General features: G+C 37.7%; 1 protein-coding gene across 10 annotated transcripts in view; it reads right to left on the bottom strand.

Annotated features, from left to right (window-relative positions):
- Positions 1-1,490: 1,490 nt before the first annotated feature.
- TJP1 (tight junction protein 1) overlaps positions 1,491-24,132 on the bottom strand; it is a 161,106-nt gene continuing 138,464 nt past the window's right edge. For 3 of the 10 annotated variants that reach the window (XM_064668272.1, XM_064668276.1, XM_064668279.1), the window contains 15 exons: positions 23,992-24,087; positions 23,481-23,563; positions 22,253-22,463; positions 21,624-21,724; positions 20,097-20,450; positions 19,450-19,701; positions 17,786-18,685; positions 17,390-17,484; positions 16,655-16,879; positions 11,415-11,465; positions 10,477-10,652; positions 9,339-9,780; positions 7,711-7,928; positions 6,352-6,495; positions 1,491-3,049 (listed from right to left, as the gene is read on the bottom strand). In XM_064668272.1, the coding sequence (XP_064524342.1) occupies positions 2,955-3,049; positions 6,352-6,495; positions 7,711-7,928; positions 9,339-9,780; positions 10,477-10,652; positions 11,415-11,465; positions 16,655-16,879; positions 17,390-17,484; positions 17,786-18,685; positions 19,450-19,701; positions 20,097-20,450; positions 21,624-21,724; positions 22,253-22,463; positions 23,481-23,563; positions 23,992-24,087 (3,443 nt within the window). In that variant the 3' untranslated portion in view covers positions 1,491-2,954. The remainder of the gene's footprint in view (positions 3,050-6,351; positions 6,496-7,710; positions 7,929-9,338; positions 9,781-10,476; positions 10,653-11,414; positions 11,466-16,654; positions 16,880-17,389; positions 17,485-17,785; positions 18,686-19,449; positions 19,702-20,096; positions 20,451-21,623; positions 21,725-22,252; positions 22,464-23,480; positions 23,564-23,991; positions 24,088-24,132) is intronic. The other 7 variants (XM_064668273.1, XM_064668275.1, XM_064668274.1 and 4 more) reach the window with 7 other exon arrangements.

The following is a 24,132-nucleotide window of genomic DNA, read 5'->3' as shown; positions in this document are numbered from 1 at the left end:
AGGCATTTGTGAAAAATTAACACAAGACTTAAGATCTACATTTTTAAACTTCTGTACAATTTGCAGGGCCACAGTTGGCCAGTACATCACTGAGACAAATAGGAAGAATTGAGAAGTGCAGTTTTTGAAGTTCATACTAAACACTAACTAGAGAATAATAACAAATATAATATAAAATATCATATTAAATTTTGCAGATGAACTTACCTGCTGCAGAGCCTAGCCTATATAAAATATGTAAGGAAGGTAATGTCTTGCAAGGATAAAGATTTCCAAACCACTAGTATTTTAAAATTAGAAAATGTGTTATTTTAGCCCAGTTATTCCCAATGGCCATGTTTTAATCCAAAAACATTGGGGTTTGGGTTAATTAATGAGAAGGAAGACATACACATGGTTTAAATTAGACACTTTGTTAAACATTCCTAGAGGCAGACAGCAAAAGAATTTCTTCAACAGGCTGCTTTTCAGTAGAGAATTGCCATATTTTTGAACAGCATCAACCTTCTCATTTCATTTATAAAATTACAACAGAGCAAAAGCTGTCTTTTTTTTTTTCCTTTTGATAGAAAGGCATTACCCTACATCCCTTAAAAAACAGAAGATCAGAAAGATGTTATCTGGATCACTACAGTAAAACCAACTCGGGACAGTTACACCTCACAGCACGTTACACTCAGGAGGGCCAAGACACAAAAAATACCACTGCAAACAGTCCATGCAGTGTCACTCCAGGGTACCTCAAGCCCAACTGACTGGCTCCTTCTGTAGTGTTCCACGTGGTCCTGATTTTGGCTGGGATAGACCTAATTTTCTTCTTAGTAGTACTGTGCTGTGTTTTGAATTTCATTACATTAATGTTGCTAACATTGATGTTTTAGTTGTTGATAAGTAGTGCTTACCCTACATCAAGGACTTTTCAGTGTCTTGTGCTCTGATAATGAGCAAGATAAGCCATGAGGAGAAGTAGCAATAGTCGGGAATGCATCTTCTGGGATAAGTCATGCCTGAGAAACAAAACTTACTCATCAATAGAAATACAGAAAGGACACATCAGGGTTATGCAGTTTCCCAGCATTATTCAAAAATATCTTCTAGAACTTATTTTCCCTTGTAGAATAATAGCAGGTTACTACTTAGCCACGGAATATTCCAAACAGATAATGGAATTCTGTAGGAATATCTTGAAAATTGTACAGCTACTCTATGTGTAAATCTACATGCTAGAACACTTCCAAAGTATTTGAAAGAATAGGTGTAACAGTGATAGGTCTACCACTCCTACTTGTATTGACTAATTCCAATGGCTCCATTGAATTTCAGAAGGCCTGTTGCAGACAACTCCAACTGACTTCACAAAAGAGCTCTGCTACATGTATGAACATATAGCAGAATCCAGCTGTCTGTTTACATAGAAAAAATAAAATCAAAATGGATTGTGTCACGTTCACATAAATGCATTTCAGAAACAATGAGGTACTACAATCATCTTTATTATTTTAAAAACAGGTTTATTCTGTATATTTAGAAACGTGTAATTTTAATAACTGCAGAGAAAAAAAAAAATCAGCCACACCTGAATAGCTAATAACTCATTAACAGAATGCAGTGGTATATTATCTAAACAGTAGTAGTGCCATTGTGCCGTAATAAATTGTCTATTAGTAAAAAAATACATTTCAGGGCACATAATACAGCATCCTTATGACAAATTACAGTAGGGATACTTTTCAAGAATTTAATCAAAGTAGAGAATTCCGAGTTATATTCTTTAAATGCAGCACTTTAAAAGGTAACAACTTTGTGCATTTTTAAAAAATGTCCTCGTTCGTATATTGTAGAAATGCTGCTTTATTGCTGCAGATGTCAAAGTTCAAGGCTCAAAAGGTATGAGAATACAAAGATATCCTTAAGAAACTTTGTTTGTTTTTATATATATTTATATATATAAAAAGGTAAAGCTTATAAAAGTTAATTTACAAACCAAAAACAAAAGTGGTATGCACGCATTATATACAGGCGGTCTATAACATCTATAAATTTTCAAATGCATAGCAGAAAACATACCATCATTTTCTTCTGGTTCTCTTCTGGCTGATGAACACAAACAATACTCATCCTCTAAACCAAACTCACAAATTTTTTTTGTCGTTCCCCTCACCCCCCCCAGTCTCTCATGATATATTATCTAGGTAAGCACAAAAGCCATACAAACTTAATACAGAGAACTATGAGAGCTAAGATCATTAAAAACATGAGGGTAAGGCATCCCTGCTGGTTAATAGGTCTGTAATAATGTGGTTAATTTACAAATCCACAGAGGCAACTGAACCATAGTCATCCCACATGCTTTTCCCCTCCCCCTGTTCTCAGCACAATGTTTCCATATACATTAGGTAGATGTGTTTGCATTATCTCTCAGCAGAAGAAACATCTAAGCTGTGCTACCCCGAGTTGACTGTTCATTGGACATGTACACCAGAAGTCTTTTAAAAACCAGAGACCAAAATGTAGTCTTGTGAGTTAAAAACACACAGTCATAAAAACGCAGGCCAAAATCTGTGTTTTCGATACTGCAGTATGAACCAAATTTTGTTCCTCAGTGTACAATTTCATTCAGATAACAACAAAATACTAGTAGTGTCCTTTAACAAAACAAAAAGAAAAAGAAGGGGAAAAAAAAAGGAAAAAACCACACAAGAACAACCAAACCAAAGCATACAGAACCTGCAAAACCCCTCCTTGTTCCCACTGTACACTCCCTGCTTGTGGAATTGTATTGTGACCATGGTTCAAAGAGTGTACTTGCTAAATCATTGTTAGTTAAAGCAAGATGCTTAAAAACTAAGATCCATTATCACTTATAGAACAGTTAATACTTGATAGAGTGGTTCAGTTTATATGTAAGGTCCATCTCAGTTTCACATTATTTACTCAATCAGCTAACTTATTGTTTAGAAGTGGTCAATTAGGACTGAGACACAGTTTGCTCCAACAAGATAGTTTGGATCCCCGGGAAGAGACTTGTTCTGCCAGGTTTTGGGGTCACCTGTGGGAGGAAAACACAATGCTGGTGTTTAGTATCCGCTGTCACACAGTGTACATCTTGAAACAACCAAGCTTTTGGACAGGAGCTTTAAAGTTCTGAAGCAACACCTGTTTTGAGGGTGGTTTTTTGTTGTTGCTGTTTCATTTGCTTTTTAAAAAAACCTTGCAGTTTGCCTGTTATTAATTTTTAAAATCCCTTTATTTTCATATAACATAGGACAGATCAATTATTCAAAAGAGATGCTGTGGCACTCAAGAATTGTTAAGTACAACTCATTCTACTCTACAGCACCAACATAGTGCTTTCCATTGGAGAATTGTTAACAGTGAAACAGGTGGTCACTGCCTCTTTCCTAAATTGTCAGAGGAAAAAATACGACATTTTAAAAGCTAACGTGGGTAGGATGCATTTGAAGTGTCTTGGAACAGTTCTGAACATAGGTAAGGCAAATCAGAAGTCATGTTGTAACTAAGCTCTATGACACACTGGTAGTTTTATTTTCTATGATGAAAATGATTGTAGACAGGATTGTAGTCATTCTGCAGCTACATTCAGTAGACTTGTTTAAAAGCCTGAAATACTGCTGTTCTAAAAGGGATTCCAGTTAACTGGTACATAAAAATCTTTACAATAGATCTATCTACCTGTGGTCAAAGGTTCTGGGTAACAATCTGTTAGAAGGGAATGTCATCAGCTGCCATCTCCCCAGACAAAGGTTACATTCCATCTGCACAGCCAATTGTCTCTTTTAAATGGAGACGGTATTCTTCATTTACCCACCTAAAATCACTACAAAGTGCTGCCACTATACAAGAAGTGTCATCATCCCACTATGGTAGAAAGTGAAAAATGCACTGAAGTTGCTTAAGCCTTTCAGATAAATGACATTAAATAGCTTGGCCAAAACAGATCTGCCTCGAGAAATGTGCAACAAGTTATAGAACCCAGTCACACAGACTGCAAACAACTGAGACCTCTGTACTAAGTGAGAATGATACAAATTCCATGTAATTTTCTCGAAGAACTCATGAAAACAAAATGAAGTACACAATGCACTGAGCAATGGCAACATCTGATGCAGGGACAAGGAATAGGGGCATTAGGCATTGCAGTTAGAGAATGCAAACGAATTTACTGCAACCAGCTGAGGCTATTTATCTCAGTCAAAAACGTCAATAATGCTAGAGATTTTTTTCCTTTAACAGATTCAGGGAATTCCATTCAAACTCATATGATCAAATATATAAGAAGGGTAGAACAGGACTGTAGGACAGTCAGGTCCTAGTCTTCATGTGAAATAGGCAGACTTTTTTCCAACCTTTCCTCCTAAATACATAGTAAGGATTAGACTGTAGCCAGTGCAACCTCTAGCTGTTCAGGATGTTTTTCCCATATTTACATACAACTGCTTTGAAAAGGAAAATAAAAAAGGAGATCTCTCCGTATTTTTACGCTCTAATAGGTGTGGCCATAGGAGGTAACTTTTTTCCTTGGTCAGCTTTAATACCAGAATCATTCAAGCTTTTGAAGGCGTTTAATGGTACAATACCAATGTATGAGGCTTAAATGTGGCAGAAAGGATGTTAGTAAGTGCAAATGAATGTCACTTTTAGGACAGAACATGGATACAGTGAAAAAAGATGAGGTAGAGCAGACGACTGAAGAGAGAAAAAACCCAGAATTGCATAAACTGTTATAATAAAGCCACCTCAAGAATCAGAGTCCCATAACCAACTAATTTAGAAAGAGAGAAAACAATTATTTATTTAAGACACAGTATGGTCTACTTACATATCATAAGACAGAATTGCCTAATTTTAAAGTTTGTCTCAAAAGAGCAATGTTATGATATACATCCCATTTCAGATTAACAGAATGTGGTGTTATATTTACAGTACAGAAAGTGTTAGGGTTTAAATATACACGCTCTTGCTTTCATCCACACATGCGTGCACACACACATCCCACTTTGGAAAGGGAGAAAAATGTCTCAGAAACTTTAGTTATTATTTGGATCACTTGAGCCCTCTCCCTTCACTTCAAGTAAGTTCATGAACAGGTGCTATTAAGTTACAAAGGAAGTGCTGTGTCATTTTTGTACATAGTTGTCATATCTTTTGGGACCCTATCACTGTGAGCCCGTGTTTTAACACTGCCACGTATACACACATTGTTAAATAGATGCATGCAACACATGCATATAATAGCTTATAAAAAATAACTAAAAATTATTGCCATTAATACCTTCAGATTATTGAATCCCCATGAAGGGGATTGATGCTTTAATCTTTCAAAGCATCAGTGCTTTGGTGTTGACAGTGATAGATACATTAGTGACAGAAGATATGCATACATGGTGGCTTAAATGCTGCATACAGAAGCACATCGTTCACTCAGTACTTACATCACAAATGCGCACATTAATGGCTTGAACCTTCCACAGAAATTTTTAAAGTAGCTGAATAAAACCTTAAGACTTTTTCCCCAGATGTGCAAACATTCCTTTTTAAATCTCTGTAACCTCACAGCCGTTTCATGAAATTGCTTGAAACTTGCCCAGAATTCTCAATTAGGCTCCTCACTGACAATTTCAGCCAATACATTCTCTCTCTCATCCCAGAAAGCCACAGTGAGGTAAAAATGAATAGGTAAATAAAACTGCAACCTAGTTGCAACTTTTACTATCAACCAGAGACTTCCGGATAAAAGGCAGTAGAGGAGAAATAGGCAGGAGCAAGCAAGAAGAGTCTTGTGGAAAAAACAGCTACATTAGAATAAATTGTAAATGCTTTTACTGAACACTATAGTTTTCTTAAATGACCCAACTGTTAGCATCAACTTGCACACATGGAAACAGTTAACACGCATTAAATCATGATTTATGAGCATGCAGATTGTTAAGATTTGTCAGAGTCCTATATGGTTAATTAAGCAACAGACAAACACCAGTTATGTTACAAAGGCCAATCAGAGGTACATATTCATTTCCTCAATTTTAGTGCGACTATCATTTCAAGTGTATTCAGCTGTAGCAGTCCTCAAGAAAGAAGACAGAATAGAAAAATACGATAATATTTAACAGACTAGAGATATTACTCTTTTTCTGCTATCATGGTTTTAGCTATGAATTTGCACCATGAGTAAATGTAAGAAAGACATTTGTAATGAAAGTGAAATGGGAGAGTTTGACACAAATACAATGATTGAGTTTTTATATTACACAGCATCACCTTTAGCCAAAATAACTTAAATTATACGATAGCACCCAAAAGCCCCAAAAGGACAGAGGGAGGACAGCATACCCGACGAGGAGTCGGAGGATTTTAGAGCAAAAGACCAACCATCAGGGGTCATAGACGCACAGTGTGGCAGGCGGAGCTCCACTGGCTTCAGGAATTTCAGTCCATGAGGCCCACACATTACCAAGGGGCTAAGAAGTGTTTCGCCTACAGGTAAGAGAAAGAAATATCTGTTACTGATTTTTCTTGAAATAGGTTCAAAGTATTACATAATTACAATGCAGAGCTACTCAGCAATCAGGTTGGGAGAAAAATATCAACATTTTGACCTGTCAGTAAAGAAAAGCACTTTGCAATATTGTTTCTCACACTTTTCAGTAGAACATGCTACAATCTCAAAATGCAAAAGGACAAACTACGATGATTAAATCATGTCGGGAATTTTTTTCCAGAAGTTTCTAAGCACGTGCATCAAAAGGAACAAATCCCCAAATCAGTAACCAGTCTTGTTCACGGTTTTCTTTGTACTCCAGCTGCCACGTTCGACTTCTCTGATTTATGGCACACTGGGCTGAATGAAGCCTTCAGCAGCTCCAGAGACTATGACCATCATCCCAACAATCAAAAGAAAGTATACAAACATACAGGTCTACTTTCAGTTAAAACTCCAAATGTTAATGTAACATTATTCAGGTGAGGAATATGTTATGTTTATATAAAGTAACTGCCGATTGCAAGCAATAATTTTATAAATTTGCAGTTAGAGCAACACCTTGAGTTTACCAATTTGATGAAATTAGGAATCTGACAGATTAGAAAATGCACATACACTGGACTAGTGGTATAAAAGACTACGAAAAAATTGCTCAACTGATACACTACTCAACCCTTATTAATAAGAGTCAGGAATATACTTGTATTTATATAAAAGAATTTTTTTAACAGTTAAGCTGTTTCTTTAGAGAAACCAAAAAAAAAAAAAATGTGGAGTATTTAAAAGTGTTGAAGTAAAGTCCAAATATTTAACTCAAGTCAAAGCAGTTTAAATCATGTGCTTTGCAATTCTTTTGGTCTTAACTGTGAGATGAAGAAATGTTTCTATTCAGAATGTCTAGAATAAATACCTAGACATCGACAATTTCAAAGACTCTTAGTGCACTAGGCAAGTTTTAAATTAGTACTTAAGTCTACAAATTAAATATTCTCATGTTATAATTCAGGGCCTCCACCTTGCTTGCCACTTTCAGTATTAAGTAGAATATTGCTTCCCTTACACGCCCTGTGAGATGTGTACTCTGTATCTTCATGCAAAAATCTATATTATATATTGAAGCACATTACAGTTATTGTCATACTCTATTTTGTTGTTGTTAGAAAAAAATTGTATTAAATAATAGAACAGTGTACTGTGCTAGCTCTTACCTTTCTCTTTATCCAAAGGTGGAAGTATACTGTTGTCTCTGCAGACTTTAAAATATATTTCTTGCTCTATTCCCTCCGGAATGGCTCCTTGTGGTATAATAATACTAACTCCAGTCTCTATGGAGCTCAATACACCACCATTGCTGTTAAATACACCTCTTGCTGTGGCTACAACAGTGTGTCCGTCTTCCTCCTCATCATCCTCAAGTGCTGAAGGGCTGAAGAGACAGAAAACCTGGCAGTTTTATCAATATTTCCTTCCTGAAAGTCAGGGACATACTTCCCTCTAACATTTTAGCAGAGCACAGTCCAGGGTAGGCCAGCACCAATTTTTAGGAAAACTTTAATATGTCCCACACTTGAACTACTTTCACCTTAGTTGTCTTGCACAATCAAATTCTGCCATGACAAAACATTTTCAGTAAAAAAAACCAACAAAAGACAAACAAACAAAAATCCCCCACCCCAACAAAAACCCAAAAATAAACAAACAACCTCTCTCCTCCCAAAAAAACAAACCACCACCAAAGTCCACAAACTCTGAAAATGTTCAGGAAGTAGTTAAAGCAAGAGTTCAGACCTGAACCTTGTGTTTTCAAATGCCTGCTCTTGGATTATACACAAAGAGCTTACCCCAGCTACACACTTCAGCTTCATGTAACTAAATGGCATTAACATCTGAAAGTTTATCTTTTGTCTCAAAACTCCATTCTGACTTTAATACCAGAAGAAGTAATAATTCCTATTCAAGTCACACCAAATCCTTCTACTCATCTATACAATGAAAACAAAGCTTGTAAAAAAAAAAATTACACATTTTTTTCCCAGGCTATAACTGAAGAGAAATATGTGACATTGATGGCTAGTCTGAGCAGATTTCAAAACAATTTCTAAAGAATTTCACCCAAAGAACCAGTAAATTTGCAATTTTTAGCACTCTATAGAACTATGTAGTATAAAACATTTCTCAGGTGCTGAAGAACAAATAACAAAATTTCAAGTCTGGTTCATTAATTATTATTATTTTTGAAATAAAACATTAATAAAACTGTTCCGCAAATTTAACAAGTCAGCAAATAGCTTAAGATTGTAATACTATCTGTTCTTGACACAGTTCTTATAGTTAAAGCATATTAGGCAAGCACGATCTGCTTTTAAGCAGCTGTTGATTTGTCTCATAGTAAAGAGAACCAATATTAAACTGCTGAATTTACTTTCCCCCTTTTACAGGTATTTTTGAAGTATCCCTTATGCACGTGTATCATGAGATCTCTAAGCACACAGAACAAATACAATTTGGTGCAACAGCTATCCTTAAAAATTAATTCCACCTTCTAGAAACAGAAGTGAGAGGACAAATGACTACCATCTATCAGAAGATTCATAATTGTAGTATGAGAACTGGAAAATGAAAGCCATGCCATTTTCTAACAACAGAACGCAAGATGGTACAGGGACATAGGACATACTTGATCTATCCAAATGCTCTTTAATGCCTTTTGGCAGAATTTTAGAATCATAGTATCAATCTTTCAACATCAACAGAGATTGGAAGCACATTAAAAAAGCTGTGTAACAGATGATCTCCTATTGATGTACTAACTGAAAGAAAAAGAGCAGCAGCTTACCTTACAGGAATGGCTTTAGGCACAGCATTAATGTTATTTGGTTGATATTTAGGCTTGTCGACCTGTACAGCATAGGTATCCATTCCACTCTCAAACTCCGGAGGCTGCGAAGAGCTGTGTGCTTTCAAAATTGGTTGAGGAGAATTTGAAGATTTTGATGGCAACTCTGGTTTATGCTGAGCTTCATTTGGCAAGAGATTATGGTTGAATTTAGGACTTTCAAACTTGCGCTCAAAGGGCCTTGCAGCACTAGTGTAAGGTTTCGTTGTAAAACGGTTGTAAGAAGGAGTGACTGTTTTCTGCATCTGTTCGGTTCCATTAACGGGGCCTTTGTCGGGGAAGCTTTTCTGAGGATAAAAAGTGGACTGCACAGTGTCCTCTCTAGAGGATCTGAAAATTGATGACTTATTCTGAGGTGGAGGAGGGTCAGACACAGAATTAACTGCAATACAAATAAAAATGCCAGAACTTGTCAGTAAATTTCTAGTCACATACACTCTGGTATATAAGAACATATTTTAGTCAATTCTTAATCTACTACGTAAAATATATACAGGTTCAGCTTAGCTCCACTAGGTCACTGTCCTGTGTATGCTCACGCAAGTTACTAACACTTCATTAAACAGATATATTGGAGACAATGGTATGACCTTTCAATAAAAAGGTTAGACTAAGCTTATATCATGATCAAAAAACCAGAAAGCCAGCACTGAAAGACCACTGTGCACTTGCACAAACAACAAAACTCAATTGAAATGGGCCATCCTCTCAATGTGAAAGTGAAAACTTTTTCTTCACTTTTTAGAAGCCTACAACTATTACTCACGTCTAAAGAATTCTGGTCCAAAGAACAGAAAGGTATATCTTTCAAGTACTGCAAGTTTTACTATATCTTTGCTGAGTCAGCTGAGACAGTTACAGGTATCACCAACACCCAGAAGCTACAGTTTCAGACAGAATCACAAAGTTATTTCATAAAACTCAGTATCACTACAGGAAAAAACTATCTTCAATAATAATTATTCCAAGTTTCAGTTACAGAACGTAGCTACCATGCTAACATGCTGAAGCAACCCCACAAGCACCTGACAAGCAATAGCTGTTACCACAAAGACAGGTCAGCTTTCCAACTGCTCACCTTCCGAAAGTGCAGGCTTGTGATGTGCTGGGAGAGACAGGACAGGGCTATTAATTGACTGTGGCTGTGTGTACTGGACTGAAGGAGCAGGAGGAGGAGTTGTAACTTGAGGGATTGGTTCATAACGTTTTTCACCAACAGGCCTATCCATTGATTCAGTATCAGTTGGCTTCCCCCTGTTGAAATAAAATTAAAAAACAAACATTTGATTGTTCGGTTTCCTCATGGCTTCTGCATTCACTGCTATTTTTTTTCTTTTTTAATCATCTGATTTCCATCTCTTCCTATAAACATTAAAACATTATTTTCTGGAATATCCTGTCTCAAGTATAAAAGCATTTATTGATAAGCACAAGAGAGTAAGACAACACTGACCTTTAGAAGATTAGTAACACAAACCAAGGCAAACAAAAGGCAGATGACATTTCAGGTGTATTTGCACAATTGCCTACAAGATTTAAATTTTTCAACTTGATTTGGAGTAATTTAAATGAAAAAGTTTTCTCTAATTTAATGAGTCTTCAAAATAAAAATATAAATCCACTTCTTTCTGGGGTGGGTAGGTAGCTTTGGAAAAGTAGCATTAGCCAACGGGACAAAGAATTCTAGTACAACGTTTCTAAATACACCTAGTATTTGAACAATGCCATCTTAATTAGAAATGTAATCAGCTTAAGCTTCACTAGCTTTATGTGCATAGTGTAGATAATATTAAAATCTCATTCTCAAAGGAGTTTTCTTATGCTAGAAGTATTGACCTACAAATTTATTTCAGGAAATTATTGATTTCACAAATACCTGTAAATTTGGACTGCAATATCTTTATTGCACTTACTTTCAGAATTTGTGTGTTTAAAATTTTAAGTGCACATAATGCCCGTGATGAAATGTAACAGTGAGAGGACACCTGAAAACATCCTCACATCAACAAGTCTTACCACTTGATGTTCCTTTTCAAGTAGTCATAGCTAGTGTAAGAGCCAAGAAATCTAGGTGATGGCAAAGCAGACAGCAATAGAAGAATGAAAGAAAACAGTCATTCTATCTTGAGGATATTATTTCTTCACATTCTATGTTAGTCCTAGCAGCGGTCATACAAGAAGGTTGTTGAAACAAAGAGACGCTATTCAGAGCCACACCTCTGATCAGACCTTTACCGTATGCACATGTACCATGACCACATACTGTATTTAATGTGAGATTTGGTCAGTGAATCAGGACGTAGTCAAGATCTCACATTGGCAGATATTGAAAGTAAGAATGAGATTACACAAAGCCATTTGTTACAATCTGTATAAACCAAGTTATTCAATACATTGTTAGAATATGGGATTTATATTCTGTTCATTTCTCTCAATCTCTCGCAGTCCAATTTGCAACAGCTTCTTCAGTCACAACATTCACAGAACGATGATGGTTTTGTCTTGTCCTGCAGATCATGTACTGAGGGTACATTCACATCAACTGTTCCTATAGCACTATCAGCTCTCCCAATAGCAGAGGCAACATCACAAAATGCTTCTGATTGTGTTTACCAATACCTTAAAGGACATCTTTGAACAACCGTTTATGAATACTAGGAGACAGAATACCATAAGTATACTGATGACTTCCCTTGATTTTTAACACTTACCTTGCTTATATATTGCAGGAAAATACATTTTACATGAGGACAACTTTCCCCTCATTCCTTCAGTTTCTGTATGCTCATAAATATGTAACAGGCAATAATTTTAGACACCAGCCATCCTACTGCTTCAGGGGACTATATCATAAAACTAAGAAGAGTGCTGATCAACTTCTGAAGGTCTGCTTAATGACCACATGAATGTGATGATCAGTGAGCTAAACAGCATTTGTATGAATATATTTCTAAAATCAGTGTTGCAAAAAAGAGATCATTTTAGATCTACCGTAAAGCTGGCATTTCCACTAATTTTATTCCAAGCCATTCATCCAACAAGACAAGTTATTACTGCATGCTCACTCACTGTTGTCTTTATTCCAGGTGGGCAGTAGCTACTTTCTCAGGAAACTGCCCACCTGAAAACATCCTCAAATCTTTCCCGGGAGAGATAGGAACCAGGGGAGGGCAGCCATGCTAAAGCGCATGGGAAAAACCCCAACACACCCCTCACCTCAGCAGAACTGCTTGCCAGCTTTCTGGGGAATAAAAAAGTGTGGAAGGGTAGTACATTTTGATGAAGGCGGAAGAGGAGAAAGCTGTGACACCACAAACACGACAAGTCCAAAGTTGTGTTCAATATGAAGCACATTCTTCTGTCACAGGTTCCTTACCGAGGGCAGAGATGGTCTCATCCCCAATGCTCAGAACCCGGACACAGCCAAAGTGATCCACAACCCAGTGCTCGCTTACCACTTGTGAGTGTATAAATGAAGGTCCCTAATTATTGATAGCCTGTTTTCTAAGCTGTTTCCCACTTCACCTTAGTTACGAAAATACTACTTTAATTTGAAAAGAACATTAACCACTAGAACGAACCAGTGGGCAACAGGCTCTGAGTACACTGTATGCTGCCTGTGAGTACAACAGCAACTGCATTGCTGATCTTCAATAAGCTCCAACTCTAACAGACACTCAAGAGTCTGGGTGCTGTTGGGTAAATTACCTCATTCTGCAGCATGTCAAGCCAAAGCAGGAACTACAGTGAACCAAGCAGGAACAAACCCACTACTCTTAGCCACAGGGATATTTGCCTCAAAGTGCTTCAACTAGATCCACTGAAACATGCCCATTCACAAGTTCTACTATTTTCTCATATCAAAAGAAAAACTATCCCTTATTCTACAGTTCCTGACCATTGTAACATGCAGATATGGCATTACTCCTACAAAGCAGCTTTAGCAACAGCAGAAGTTTCCTAAATTATGCAAATAACCCACCACAAATTAAAAGAGTAAAAAAATTTGTAATGGGAAAAATACATATTGTCACCATACTCAGTGGCAAAGAACTTTACATAATTTAACGTTTCACATTAATATTTAAATGCTAAAAAAGTTGTAGTTATTGCTCATGAATAAATAAAATTTGTCCTCTGTACCCAGAATACATTATACAGATTATTCAGGAGCAAGAGATTGCATAATCAACAGTTCCTGTATAATCCAAATTTAGTCCTGTTTATTTTTAGACGAGTTTATTCACAGAATAGCAATTACCATAGAAATTCACTGGGAAAAAAAAATGATTAATGAGCAAGTAACAGGGTACAGTGTGGAAGCTGGTGAGAGAAGAGTCCTAAATATCAGTGCTTTCTCAAGACAGCAGTTGGTTTGTGTTTCCACACAAGGACAATGCGGTATACTAGAGGCAGTACTGTCCAACTGAGCAGTGTTCTTGTTTATCTCTTTCCACTTACATTAATATTTTAGTATTTGTCTTCTTGAACAGGACTGCCTTGGCTAAAATTTTCTTTCCCATGTCTGTCCCTTCCCATTAAGGGTTACTTTCTTTCAAAAAGCAAAAACACAACATGTTTGTCCCCCAGATATATGAAATTGTCAGGCTTAAAAACAGTATTATCTTACTCCTTTGTGGCACTAAGATGTCACCTTCCATTCGTACAAGCCCTCACTCACAATCAAAACCAATATACCCAAACTCACAATCAAAAGAAAATCAGAACTGAGCAGCCAAAGAACAGAAGTGCAACAGCAGACAGAAGTGGAGGGTAGAAGTATGGAACGATCTCAACCATTAGCTGTTCTGCAGCAAAAATTCAATAGTTGTGTACCTCTCTCATGCTTTTCAGCATGTGTGACAACACTGCAGAATAACAAATGTACAACGAAAGCTTACAACACTTTCCATCTGAAGAATTTCAGTCCTCACAATTACCTGATGAAAGCTCACAACACTTCTACCAAAGCATGACTTGCATTCACAGTGGCAACACAGTCAAGGCCTACAGATCAAAATGGAACATCTCTGGGTAACACTGAGGTTTGTATGTGAGAGCAGAACGTTCCAAATTACTGCAATGAGGCCAGTCAAGACAGCTTTCTTAGGTCTGTGACTATGATGCCCAGAGAGCAGGACAGCTACACCCTCATCTTTCCATCAAAAGACACTGGGCATGTGAAAAGGAAGGATAAGGAACATCCTTGTCTAGGAATCAGAACTGGTTACAGATTACTATGTGCATTCCTTTCTTAGCATATAAAAGAGTAGAATAAAACAGTTACCCAATGTAGACTTAATTAGAAACAAAAGTGAAACCTTTAAAACCTATCAAGCTTTTCAAAATATTCCAATATTCTCAGTTCGCAAAGACAGACACTGGATGACCACAGACAATGTTCAAACGAATAAGAACAGGATTCCCTAGTTCTAGCTCAAATCCTTCAACACTGGAATACAGTGTATCAAGTACATGAAAGACACCTTGCACGTACACTAGATATTATAAAACTTTGGCCAGCTAATTTATTATTTCACTCTAAAGATCTCATTTACATTAAGGCTGTCAGATTTTCAGCTTCACCTGAACAGCCCATGTTTCAAGCAGTAATACAACAAAAGCCTTCAAAAATGCCCAATTTTCAGGCTGCACACAGCAAGCCAAGCTAGCTTTTCACAGTAGCAGCTAAAACACCTTGTTACAGTTTGAATCAAAACAAATTTAGGTAACTGTGGGGAGTATTCACAAAGTTTGTGTAAGTATCCTCCAAAATATCCAGCTCTTTACCTGAGCTAAATCTTTTCATGAGCTTTCACACAATTTCTGTATCAAAATGTTCCAAATCAAGGAAGCAAAACAATACAGGAAACAGATGTTTCCATTAACAGATTAAATTCTGGCCTCAGCAATATCCCTAAAGGCTCATTTTCCTAATGTCAAACGTGGCTAACCTCTACGATCCTGTCTGCAGAAAAAAATGCATACATAGAACTTCAATAAATCAAAACCTTTGCTTTGAAAGATGTTGAAGCACTACATATTAGACTAAGGAAATATTTTGTTACATTCTGTTTATGATCATTAACAGAACACAATCAATGATCTGGATGAGGGCATTGACTGCACCCCCACAGTAAATTCACAGACGACTCCGAATTAAGTGTGAGTGTTGATCTGCTGGAGGGCAGGAAGGCTCTGAGAGGGATTTGGACAGGTTGGATCCATGGGCTGGGGCCAATTGTGTGAGGTTCAACAAGGCCAAATGCCAGATCCTGCCCTTGGGTAGCAACAACCCCCTGCAGCTGCAGGCTGGGGGCAGAGGGGTTGGAAAAGGCCCCAGGGGTGCTGGCCAAACACAGCTGAACATAACCCCAGGTGGGCAAGAAGGCCAAAGGCACCTGGCTTGTGTCAGCAATAGTGTGGCCAGCAGGACCGGGGCAGTGACCACTGCATCCCCCCTGCACTGGGCACTGGTGAGGAATCTCAAAACTTGTGCTCCGTTCTGGGGCCCTTGCTACAAGAAAGACATTGAGGTCCTGGAGCATGTCCAAAGAAGGGCAATGCAGCTGGGGAAAGGTCTGGAGCACAAGTCTGATCAGGAGTGGCTGAAGGAGCTGGGGATGTTTAGCCTGCAGAAGAGGGGGGTCAGGGGAGACCTTGTCACTCTCTACAACCACCTGAAAGGAAGTTGTAGTCAGGTCTCTTCACAGAGGCAACAAGCCATAGGACAAGAGGAAGTAGCCTCAAGTTGTGCCAGAGGAGATTTAGGTTGGATATTTGGAAATATGTCTTCACTGAAAGGGTTATCAGACATGGGAACAGGTTGCCCAGGGAAGTGGTGAAATCATCACTTCCTGGAGATGAAAAGACATGTAGGTGTGGTTCTTGGGGGCATGGTTTAAGTGGTGAACCTGGCAGTGCTGGATTAGTGGTTGGACTTAGTGATCTTTTCTAACCTAAACAATTCTATGATTGCATGGTAGTAAGTAGCAAGCAAAAACAACACCTTGAAGGTCCTGAAACCTACAAAAATTATTCATTTACCAAAACAAAATTATGCAGTTATGTGTTTTCAAACTAAAGCTACATCTAAACGGAGAAACTGACTTCATGAACACAAAATTTCAATTCAGTACCACAAATCCTTGGAATTCCATTGACATGGGCAGGATTTCTGTTGTAGTCCTATATGCCTCCCTACTTTTTCAAATTAAAAAAAAAAAACAAACCAAAAAAAACCAACCCAAACTTACTTCGAGTAATTACTGAAATTCAGCTGATTCTGTGAGTGTATGGGTTTCGTGGGCTCAGGATGATGGCTGGCAGGGACCTGTGCAGATGGCTTATTTTCAAAACTCCTGCGATCGAAGTATGAGAGCTGCTTTCGATAATACTCCTCATCTTCCTCAGGATCATAATGATTGGAACGTACAATATCTTCAGGCGGCTTCACTTGAGGTCTCTGTGGTTCTGGGGCCCTAACCAAGAATAATAATATACAGTTGCCTTGCCCAGTTGAACAAGCATAATTACACCTGAATTACAATTCTATTTTATAATCTAGTTAGTAATAAAACAATGAGCATGCCATTCTTATAATTGTACACCTTGCCTTTTTTACCTATATTGCATGAAAATTAGACAGCTGTGGCACACCATAAAGAAAGAAAATACTTATTTCCCTTTGACCTTACCTTTTCCCTTTTGTTTTACTTTCTAATTATCACAAATAAATATAGAAAAAAATAACATGGAGATACTTAACATGCTTCTTCCCCAAAAATGCTGAAAAAACATTATGTCCTTCCCCCATTTCCCAGCAATTACACCCATGAGAACTGACTCAGTGCCTTGCTTTACTGTTGACACAGAAATTGTACTGACACACTCTGACTCCTCTCTGCAGTTTCCAAATTGAATCCCTAAGATGTGCTTCTGAATATTCTAATCCCAAAATGAAAACTAAGTTTAATCAGTTGTGTACCTACCTGTAAGTTGTTTTCTCGTGCTCATACTGGCTTTGAGAAGTTGGTTTTGGACCACTCACACTTGTGAGTGCAGGCTTAGGTGCTAGTTCCGGAGGCTGTAAAGAGAAGCACAGCATATTCTCTTAGATTCAAATACTTTGAAAGATAAAGCTCTTCATGATTAAGAAAACTAAGATTGCCTTCCTTTCCCCCTAAATATTAGCAAAAGATGAATTGGTAAGGTCCCCATCAGTGTTTTCACAAAAGTGCTCAGTTTCTGCTTTTAAAACATGCCAGTCAGGTTGCTAAGAGGCTATTTCATAAGCAGTAAAGCTTTGTTTCCAAGACAGTATCTTACTTCTTGCAATGGAGTCTCATTACCAAAAAAGAACAAATTAAAAACTTTAAATTACTTACCTTGACAGTTGATGTATCACTTGGGTCCTTCATTTTTTCCAAAGATGGGGATCTTCTCCTCTCAAATATCTTAACCCTACTTCGCACAGACTGTGGTTTCATGGCTGGATCTTCTTCTTCCTCTGCTAGAGATGGTGGTGTAGGCAGTGGTTTACTGTTAGAAGGCAAAACTTCTGGTTTGGTTTGTGATGAAGGGGGAGGAGGAAGAGAAACACCTGAAGTGCTATGAGAAGGCTCATATTGTCCAGCTTTAGCATTGTAAGCTTGAGAAGGACCTTGTTCATAGCCCCTTATATGTGGCTCAAAGTACTGCTTCGGTTCTGGAGATCGAGATATGGCTGACTGGTATGGCTGAGCTTCTGGTTTGTATCTCCCGTGCGTGTCATATCCCACAGTGTGCTGATCTTCGTATCGCACCTGTGGTAAGCTGAAGTTTTTGGGTGCATGCTCATAGCGAGGTCTGCCATCATAGCTCATCGCAGGGGGTTCCTCAAAACGAGGTTGTGCTGGGTAATAGCTGCGGTCTGTGCTGTCTTCTATATTTTGTCTGGAATCAAGATCCCGAGGAGGCTGGTTTTCATAAGCTGTTCTTGTTTGGTTATAGGGCTGTTTTTCCTCATAATATGCCCAGTGCTCCTCATAGGGAGGCACACGGTCATCATAATGTAGGCGAGGGTCATAACCACGGGAAAACTGATCAACATAGTTTGCAGAATCATACCTGTATGTTGACTGTTCATAGTCCCTACTCGGTTGTTTTTCTGCATACTGAGCCTGGGATTCATAGATCAGATTTGGGTCTCTTTCCTGTCTCTGTACTGGGTGATTAATTGTTGGCTGTTTTAAGACATAGCTTTGTCTGGATGCTTCTTCATTAACATATGGATCCTTTCGGTATACCTGTTAGAGAGAGACATACTTCTCAATTAAAATGAAGAGTAACTAACTGCAGCTGCATCTGAAATGTAGTATTTTAAATAAATCTAAGTTTTAAATATTGGCTTTCATTTAGTTTAAAAGCAGAATAATTTGATGCAGTTGTTTGCAACCACAGGAAGTTGAACTTGGTGATTAAAGGGATCCCTTTCAGTCCTATTTTTAAGCAAAAACAGTAGATTAAAAGAGAAAGACAAAGGTAATAGCCATATCTTTGGGGTTTTATGTTTGGGGGGGGCACACAATTTTTTGCAGGATGTGGAAAAAGTGGAAGTCAAATCTGCAAATAGATTAATAGTTCTAGCATTGCTGAGGAAGTACATAGAAGTCGCCCAACAAACTCGACTCAACTGCATGATCAATGATTTGGCTCAATTTAAAGTATACAAAAAACTAGTGTAATTTTAAGGAAATAAGATTTTTCTCAAGGCCTCATTACCAGCAGAACATTGTCAAGCTAAGAAAGTCACAGGTCAAGTAAAATCAAAATACAGAATGCAGCCTTTTTTTAAGAAGTCATCTTTTTGAGAAGTGAAAAGGATAGTTTGAAGCCATGCACACAGAACATCAGATGATGCTTAGCAATTTAGATGCACTGTTTTTGGTAACCTGCATGATCTCTCACAGGAAAAAAAATTAGAAGGGATTCTTCAAATAAGGTCAAAACAAAGATCATGTGCGAGCTTGATGTACAGCAGGAAATCAGCGCAACAATGTGGCACAGGTACCTTTGCTGGGTCTATGTGCGGCGATAAGGATGATGGCTCTTGATCTCTTAGCACTATATGAGCTCCCTCAGTACTCGGTGTTCTTAAGGGGCCCGCTTGTGGTTGGTAAGAGTTGTAAGGAGCAGCAGTAGGCTCCTCCAGTCTGACATTAGTTAGGTTTACATTAGCATTTACTGCAGAGGTTGATGAGGTTGCAGGGTTTGATTCAGGCGACGGGGAAAGGTAAGGGACTGCAGGTGAGGCTTCTGCTTTCTGTGAAGTGTTTAAAATATTTTAAATATACTGCTATTGAATCAATGCATGACTTTTTGATTTATATTAAAATAATCTAAGTGATGCTTTGACTGATGCAGCTAAATGTAGAATGAAATGTACTGAAAGTATCATGCACAAGCACTTCCAGAAATTCATTAGGTTGAGGATTAAAAAAGCAAAACATTCAATCCCACTCCTGTCAAAATAAGTCACTAAAACAGGAAGGGCAAGCTGATTCTCCAATTCATTGTAACATATTATTGTTGCTGTTGACAGATGCTTGTATGCACTCATGACACTGATAAGCAGAATATAAATGGAGATTTCTTGATCAAGAGAACTTGCAACCTGAAGTAAGCATAAAATGGTCAGTATATAAAATGCTTTCTTACCGGCTGAGAAGTAGTGGTTTTAAACCCTGAAGAATCTATTCTGAGATTTGGCTGTGGCTGAGCTTGAGATGTGTAAGTAGGGTAAGTCTGAGTTTCATGATGCATTCCAGAAGAATCTTCTCTGACCGGTTCAGAAGAGCGTGTAATAGCAGACTCAGGAGGAGTCCCAACCTCATCATTCAGAGTTTCATCCAGTTCTTGATCAGTATAAGCACCCCCTTCTGTGTCTGTGTCTTCATAATCAGACGTGTGTCTGCTGTCTGTGCTGTACATGGAATACTCACTGCCAGGAGCGGAGAGGTAAGAAAGGCGGTCATCGTGTAAATCAAGGTCATCACTTGTAGCACCATCTGCCTGTGTCAAAATTAGAGTACACATTTATTGAAATACCTCTTAAAGAATCCCCTTTTTCTTCCAATGTAAATACTGGAATTTTTTTTGCGAATAATTAAAAAATGGACAAATGGAATGCATCTACACTGTAGTTCAGAACAAGACAAAGTCTGGTAGTGAAAAAGTTAAGCTATATTCCAAATCCAGCAGCACAGCAAAAGTATGAAGATTCAGCAGTTCTGAATATCACAGGGGAGGAGAAATCAGGGGAGGTTTCAATCACCGAAGATGTCAAACTTAGACCTAAAAGCCTTTACTGCAGCCTAGCTCTTACAATCATTTTACTAAGGGGCCAGATGACTGTGAGTGTAAGAGAGGGGACAGTGCATGCTGTCTATAAATATCAAAGTGTTTGGAAAGATACAGAGCTGCACTTTAGAGGGATATTATGATATCAGAATCGTTACTTTGAAGGTAGATATAAGGAGGTAAAAGGAGTTAAAATCTAATTAAGAAACACATAGCAATAGCCAATTCATCATTTGCTACAAGTAAGCAAACAGTTGGCATTTCACTCGATAACAGTTCAAGAGGAATGGATCTAATGTGCGTAGGTTAACATGCAGCTTGAGAAGGTAAGTGAAGTTTTAGTGGGAAACATAGAATACCAACTTGTGATTTTGCATGTGTTCTCACAACTGAGAGAACACAGTTCTCAGAAAGGTCAAAGAACATGAATATGCCATTTGCTTTTCTGTTAGTGAAAAAAATCATTCATCATCAGGCAATCCTAACCCCATGCACGCAGGCAGCAAAATACCCAGAAGTTCTTTGATAAAAAAAACACCCAATCCCCACAAAGCGTTCAAAGCATTATATATCCTCCAGTTAACAGCAGCAATGAGCAAATGCTCCCTTCCTACACTGCTACATGCATAAGGACAACTGCACAGCTCTCCTTAATAGAATAACTGTACTAATGTAGTGACAAATCAGCTTTGAGCAGCTCGCACAGCCATGAGGCATTACTGCTTCAGATTTTCAAATGACAGTTAAAATGAGGAGGAAAGAAGAAAAATACGCTTCATTCCACAACCATCAGCCCCTATGTGTAATATCAGTTACAATGAAAAAAGCAAAAAACCTCTCATAAATAAAGTTTTGCCATTTCTCTCTAAACACATAATTTCTTACCTTTCCTTCTGAAACCCACACCAGTTGGTTCTGTTGCTGCTGAATTGCTTCCTTGAGAGCTCCATACCATCCTTCATTCATTGAATTCAAGTTAATGGTAGCTAGAAGTACAGTAGATTAGTTTGACTTATGATTTCTGCAGAATTATGAGAAGGATCTGCACCATGAATAATAAAAGCAACATAAACTGGTAGGTTAAAACCATAGTAATGTAAATATTAGTATCCAAAGCAACCTTAAGGCCTGATGTGGTTTGGGGTGTTTTATCCCACAGGAAATACTGAGTTAACAGTAGCTCAGAATAAAAAGAGGCTTCAGTTTAGCCAAGTTAAAAAGAAAGTTCCATCATTTTCCTTTTTATTCAAATTTTGATTTTGGCTGATCATCCTGCAAAGCCACCAGATCTGTTACAAGTATTATTTTCAGTTTTCAGATTGCTTTACATTCATGCAGTCACGTGCAAATGATGCACACACCAATTAACTACTGGTTATTGAATGGGGAAGTCTGAACAAGTCAATCACTGCTTGAATTAGTCCATTTGCAGAAAATTCTGGAGGAAGAAGCCTCTCTCATCTTGCCTCCTTTTCCCTTTCAGAAATGCTAATCCAGTATGTCTAATCACTCACTTGTGAAGAGATGGTGATTATTTTTGCGGAGTTTGTGAGCTCTCTCATACAGCTTTCGGGCGCTTTTTCGTGATTCTGGGCACAACCTCATTCTCATAGTCTTTACTCCCTGCTTAGAATCAGGATTTAGGAACACTACAATGGGATACCACTGGGCATAATTCAGCCGGTCCACTGCATTAGGAGTGACATCTAATAAAGCGTGTTTGTCCTGTTGTGATAAAAAGGACAGAGGCAAGGAAGTGAATCATTTATATACTACAGGTAATTTTTTTAAAACATACTCCACAAATTTACTTTTTATTACCTTTACAGAATTCATTGGTTCAAAGTATTGATTTAAATCCTTCTCCTATTTGAATATCAGAATAAAAGAAACCAAACCAATTCCAACACCAGCCTACATCAGCATATACTTTTTGAACTCTAGGACTGACTGCATAACTCTAACAATTTAATATTTAACTCCCCATTTTAAAACATCTCCTCAAAGCAACCGGGCACTGAACTAAAAGTAAGTAGTGCACTATTAGTATTCTTTGAATAAAAAAAAAAAAGCAAAGGTTGAAACATAAGACCTAGTCTCATCACACACATCCATCTTCCTTTTAAAAAAAATAAAAATTCATTCTGAATGCAAAACTTGGCCAGCTTTCATTCAATGCAATCAAGCACACAGCACGAAGTATACCCACTTTGCTGCTACAATAGCCTTTTTCTCCCCTCCTACTGAAGTACCTGAAAGGCTTCCAGCTTGTTTTTAAGTAAGGAAATTAAAAGGTGAGCCTCTTATCATAAACTAATCTTAAAGGTTTTAAGCATCTTAAGGAAGGGAAATAAAAGAACCCTTTCCCTTAGTCCTTGCACAAAAAAGCCGATGTCAAGTAATCAATCTGTACATTGGGGTGGGGGAAGACTAACAACTCCACAAATAAAGTAACAATTTCTAGCTGTTATGTCGCACCATGGCTTTAAGTGAAATAGGAGACAGCTTGAAACAGCCTTAAGAACACTCTCTGGAACAAAGCCTAGAAGTATATCTAGGCTGCAGTTATTAATACGGAGAAGGTGATGGGGTTTTTTAATTAGCCAATAGAAAGATGAGAAAGTTAATGTTAAAGCAAACACACTCGGTTATTATTCTACATTTAAAACAGCTAACACTTTACTTCATTATACTGGTTTTACTCTTCTGGTGTTAAAGGTGGAGTGACAATAAAAGACTTACTCTATCGATTATCTGTTTTATAGTGTGAAGACGGATAATGCCAGAACTACGTTGATCAGTACCAGCATCTCTTGGTTCACTTTCTGGTAAAGAGGACACAGTTAAAATCTATTGTAGGCTTACAACATATTCTACATTCCCTTATTAAGATAAAACAAACCATTTCAGAGCTCAAATCTGATTCCAAGTAATACATGAAAATCTACCCATAAAGAAATCACATCTTGGCCATTTAAAAAAAAACAAACCAACAATCACATCTTTACAAAAGCACTTAGAAATACGATAAGGTACAGAAATAAAATGAAATTTGAGAAGGTTCTAAATAGAACTAATACTACTTTTATCTTCAGACCATTATCAGCAACCATACAGTGGATTACATTTAGTCTGTTGCTTTATATTGTCAATGTCTTGTTAAACATGTTAACTAAAGTAATAACGTAGAAACAACTTAGCCAAAGAAAGCTGACTGTTTCCTAACTGCAGAAAAACTTGATCTCACACTTACTTGCAATTTGAAAGATATCTGGTTCTTCTCTAGCAAGTTTCTCCCGTGCAACATCAGCAATTGGACCAAAAATGGTTACAGGTCTGAGAAACCCAGCTAGAATTGAAGGCAATAGAAAAGTCAAGATATATTGGTTGCTTA

This window comes from Pseudopipra pipra, chromosome 12 (genome assembly GCF_036250125.1).
Source record: "Pseudopipra pipra isolate bDixPip1 chromosome 12, bDixPip1.hap1, whole genome shotgun sequence".
Classification (NCBI taxonomy): domain Eukaryota; kingdom Metazoa; phylum Chordata; class Aves; order Passeriformes; family Pipridae; genus Pseudopipra; species Pseudopipra pipra.
This window is presented reverse-complemented; position numbering and strand designations above follow the sequence as displayed.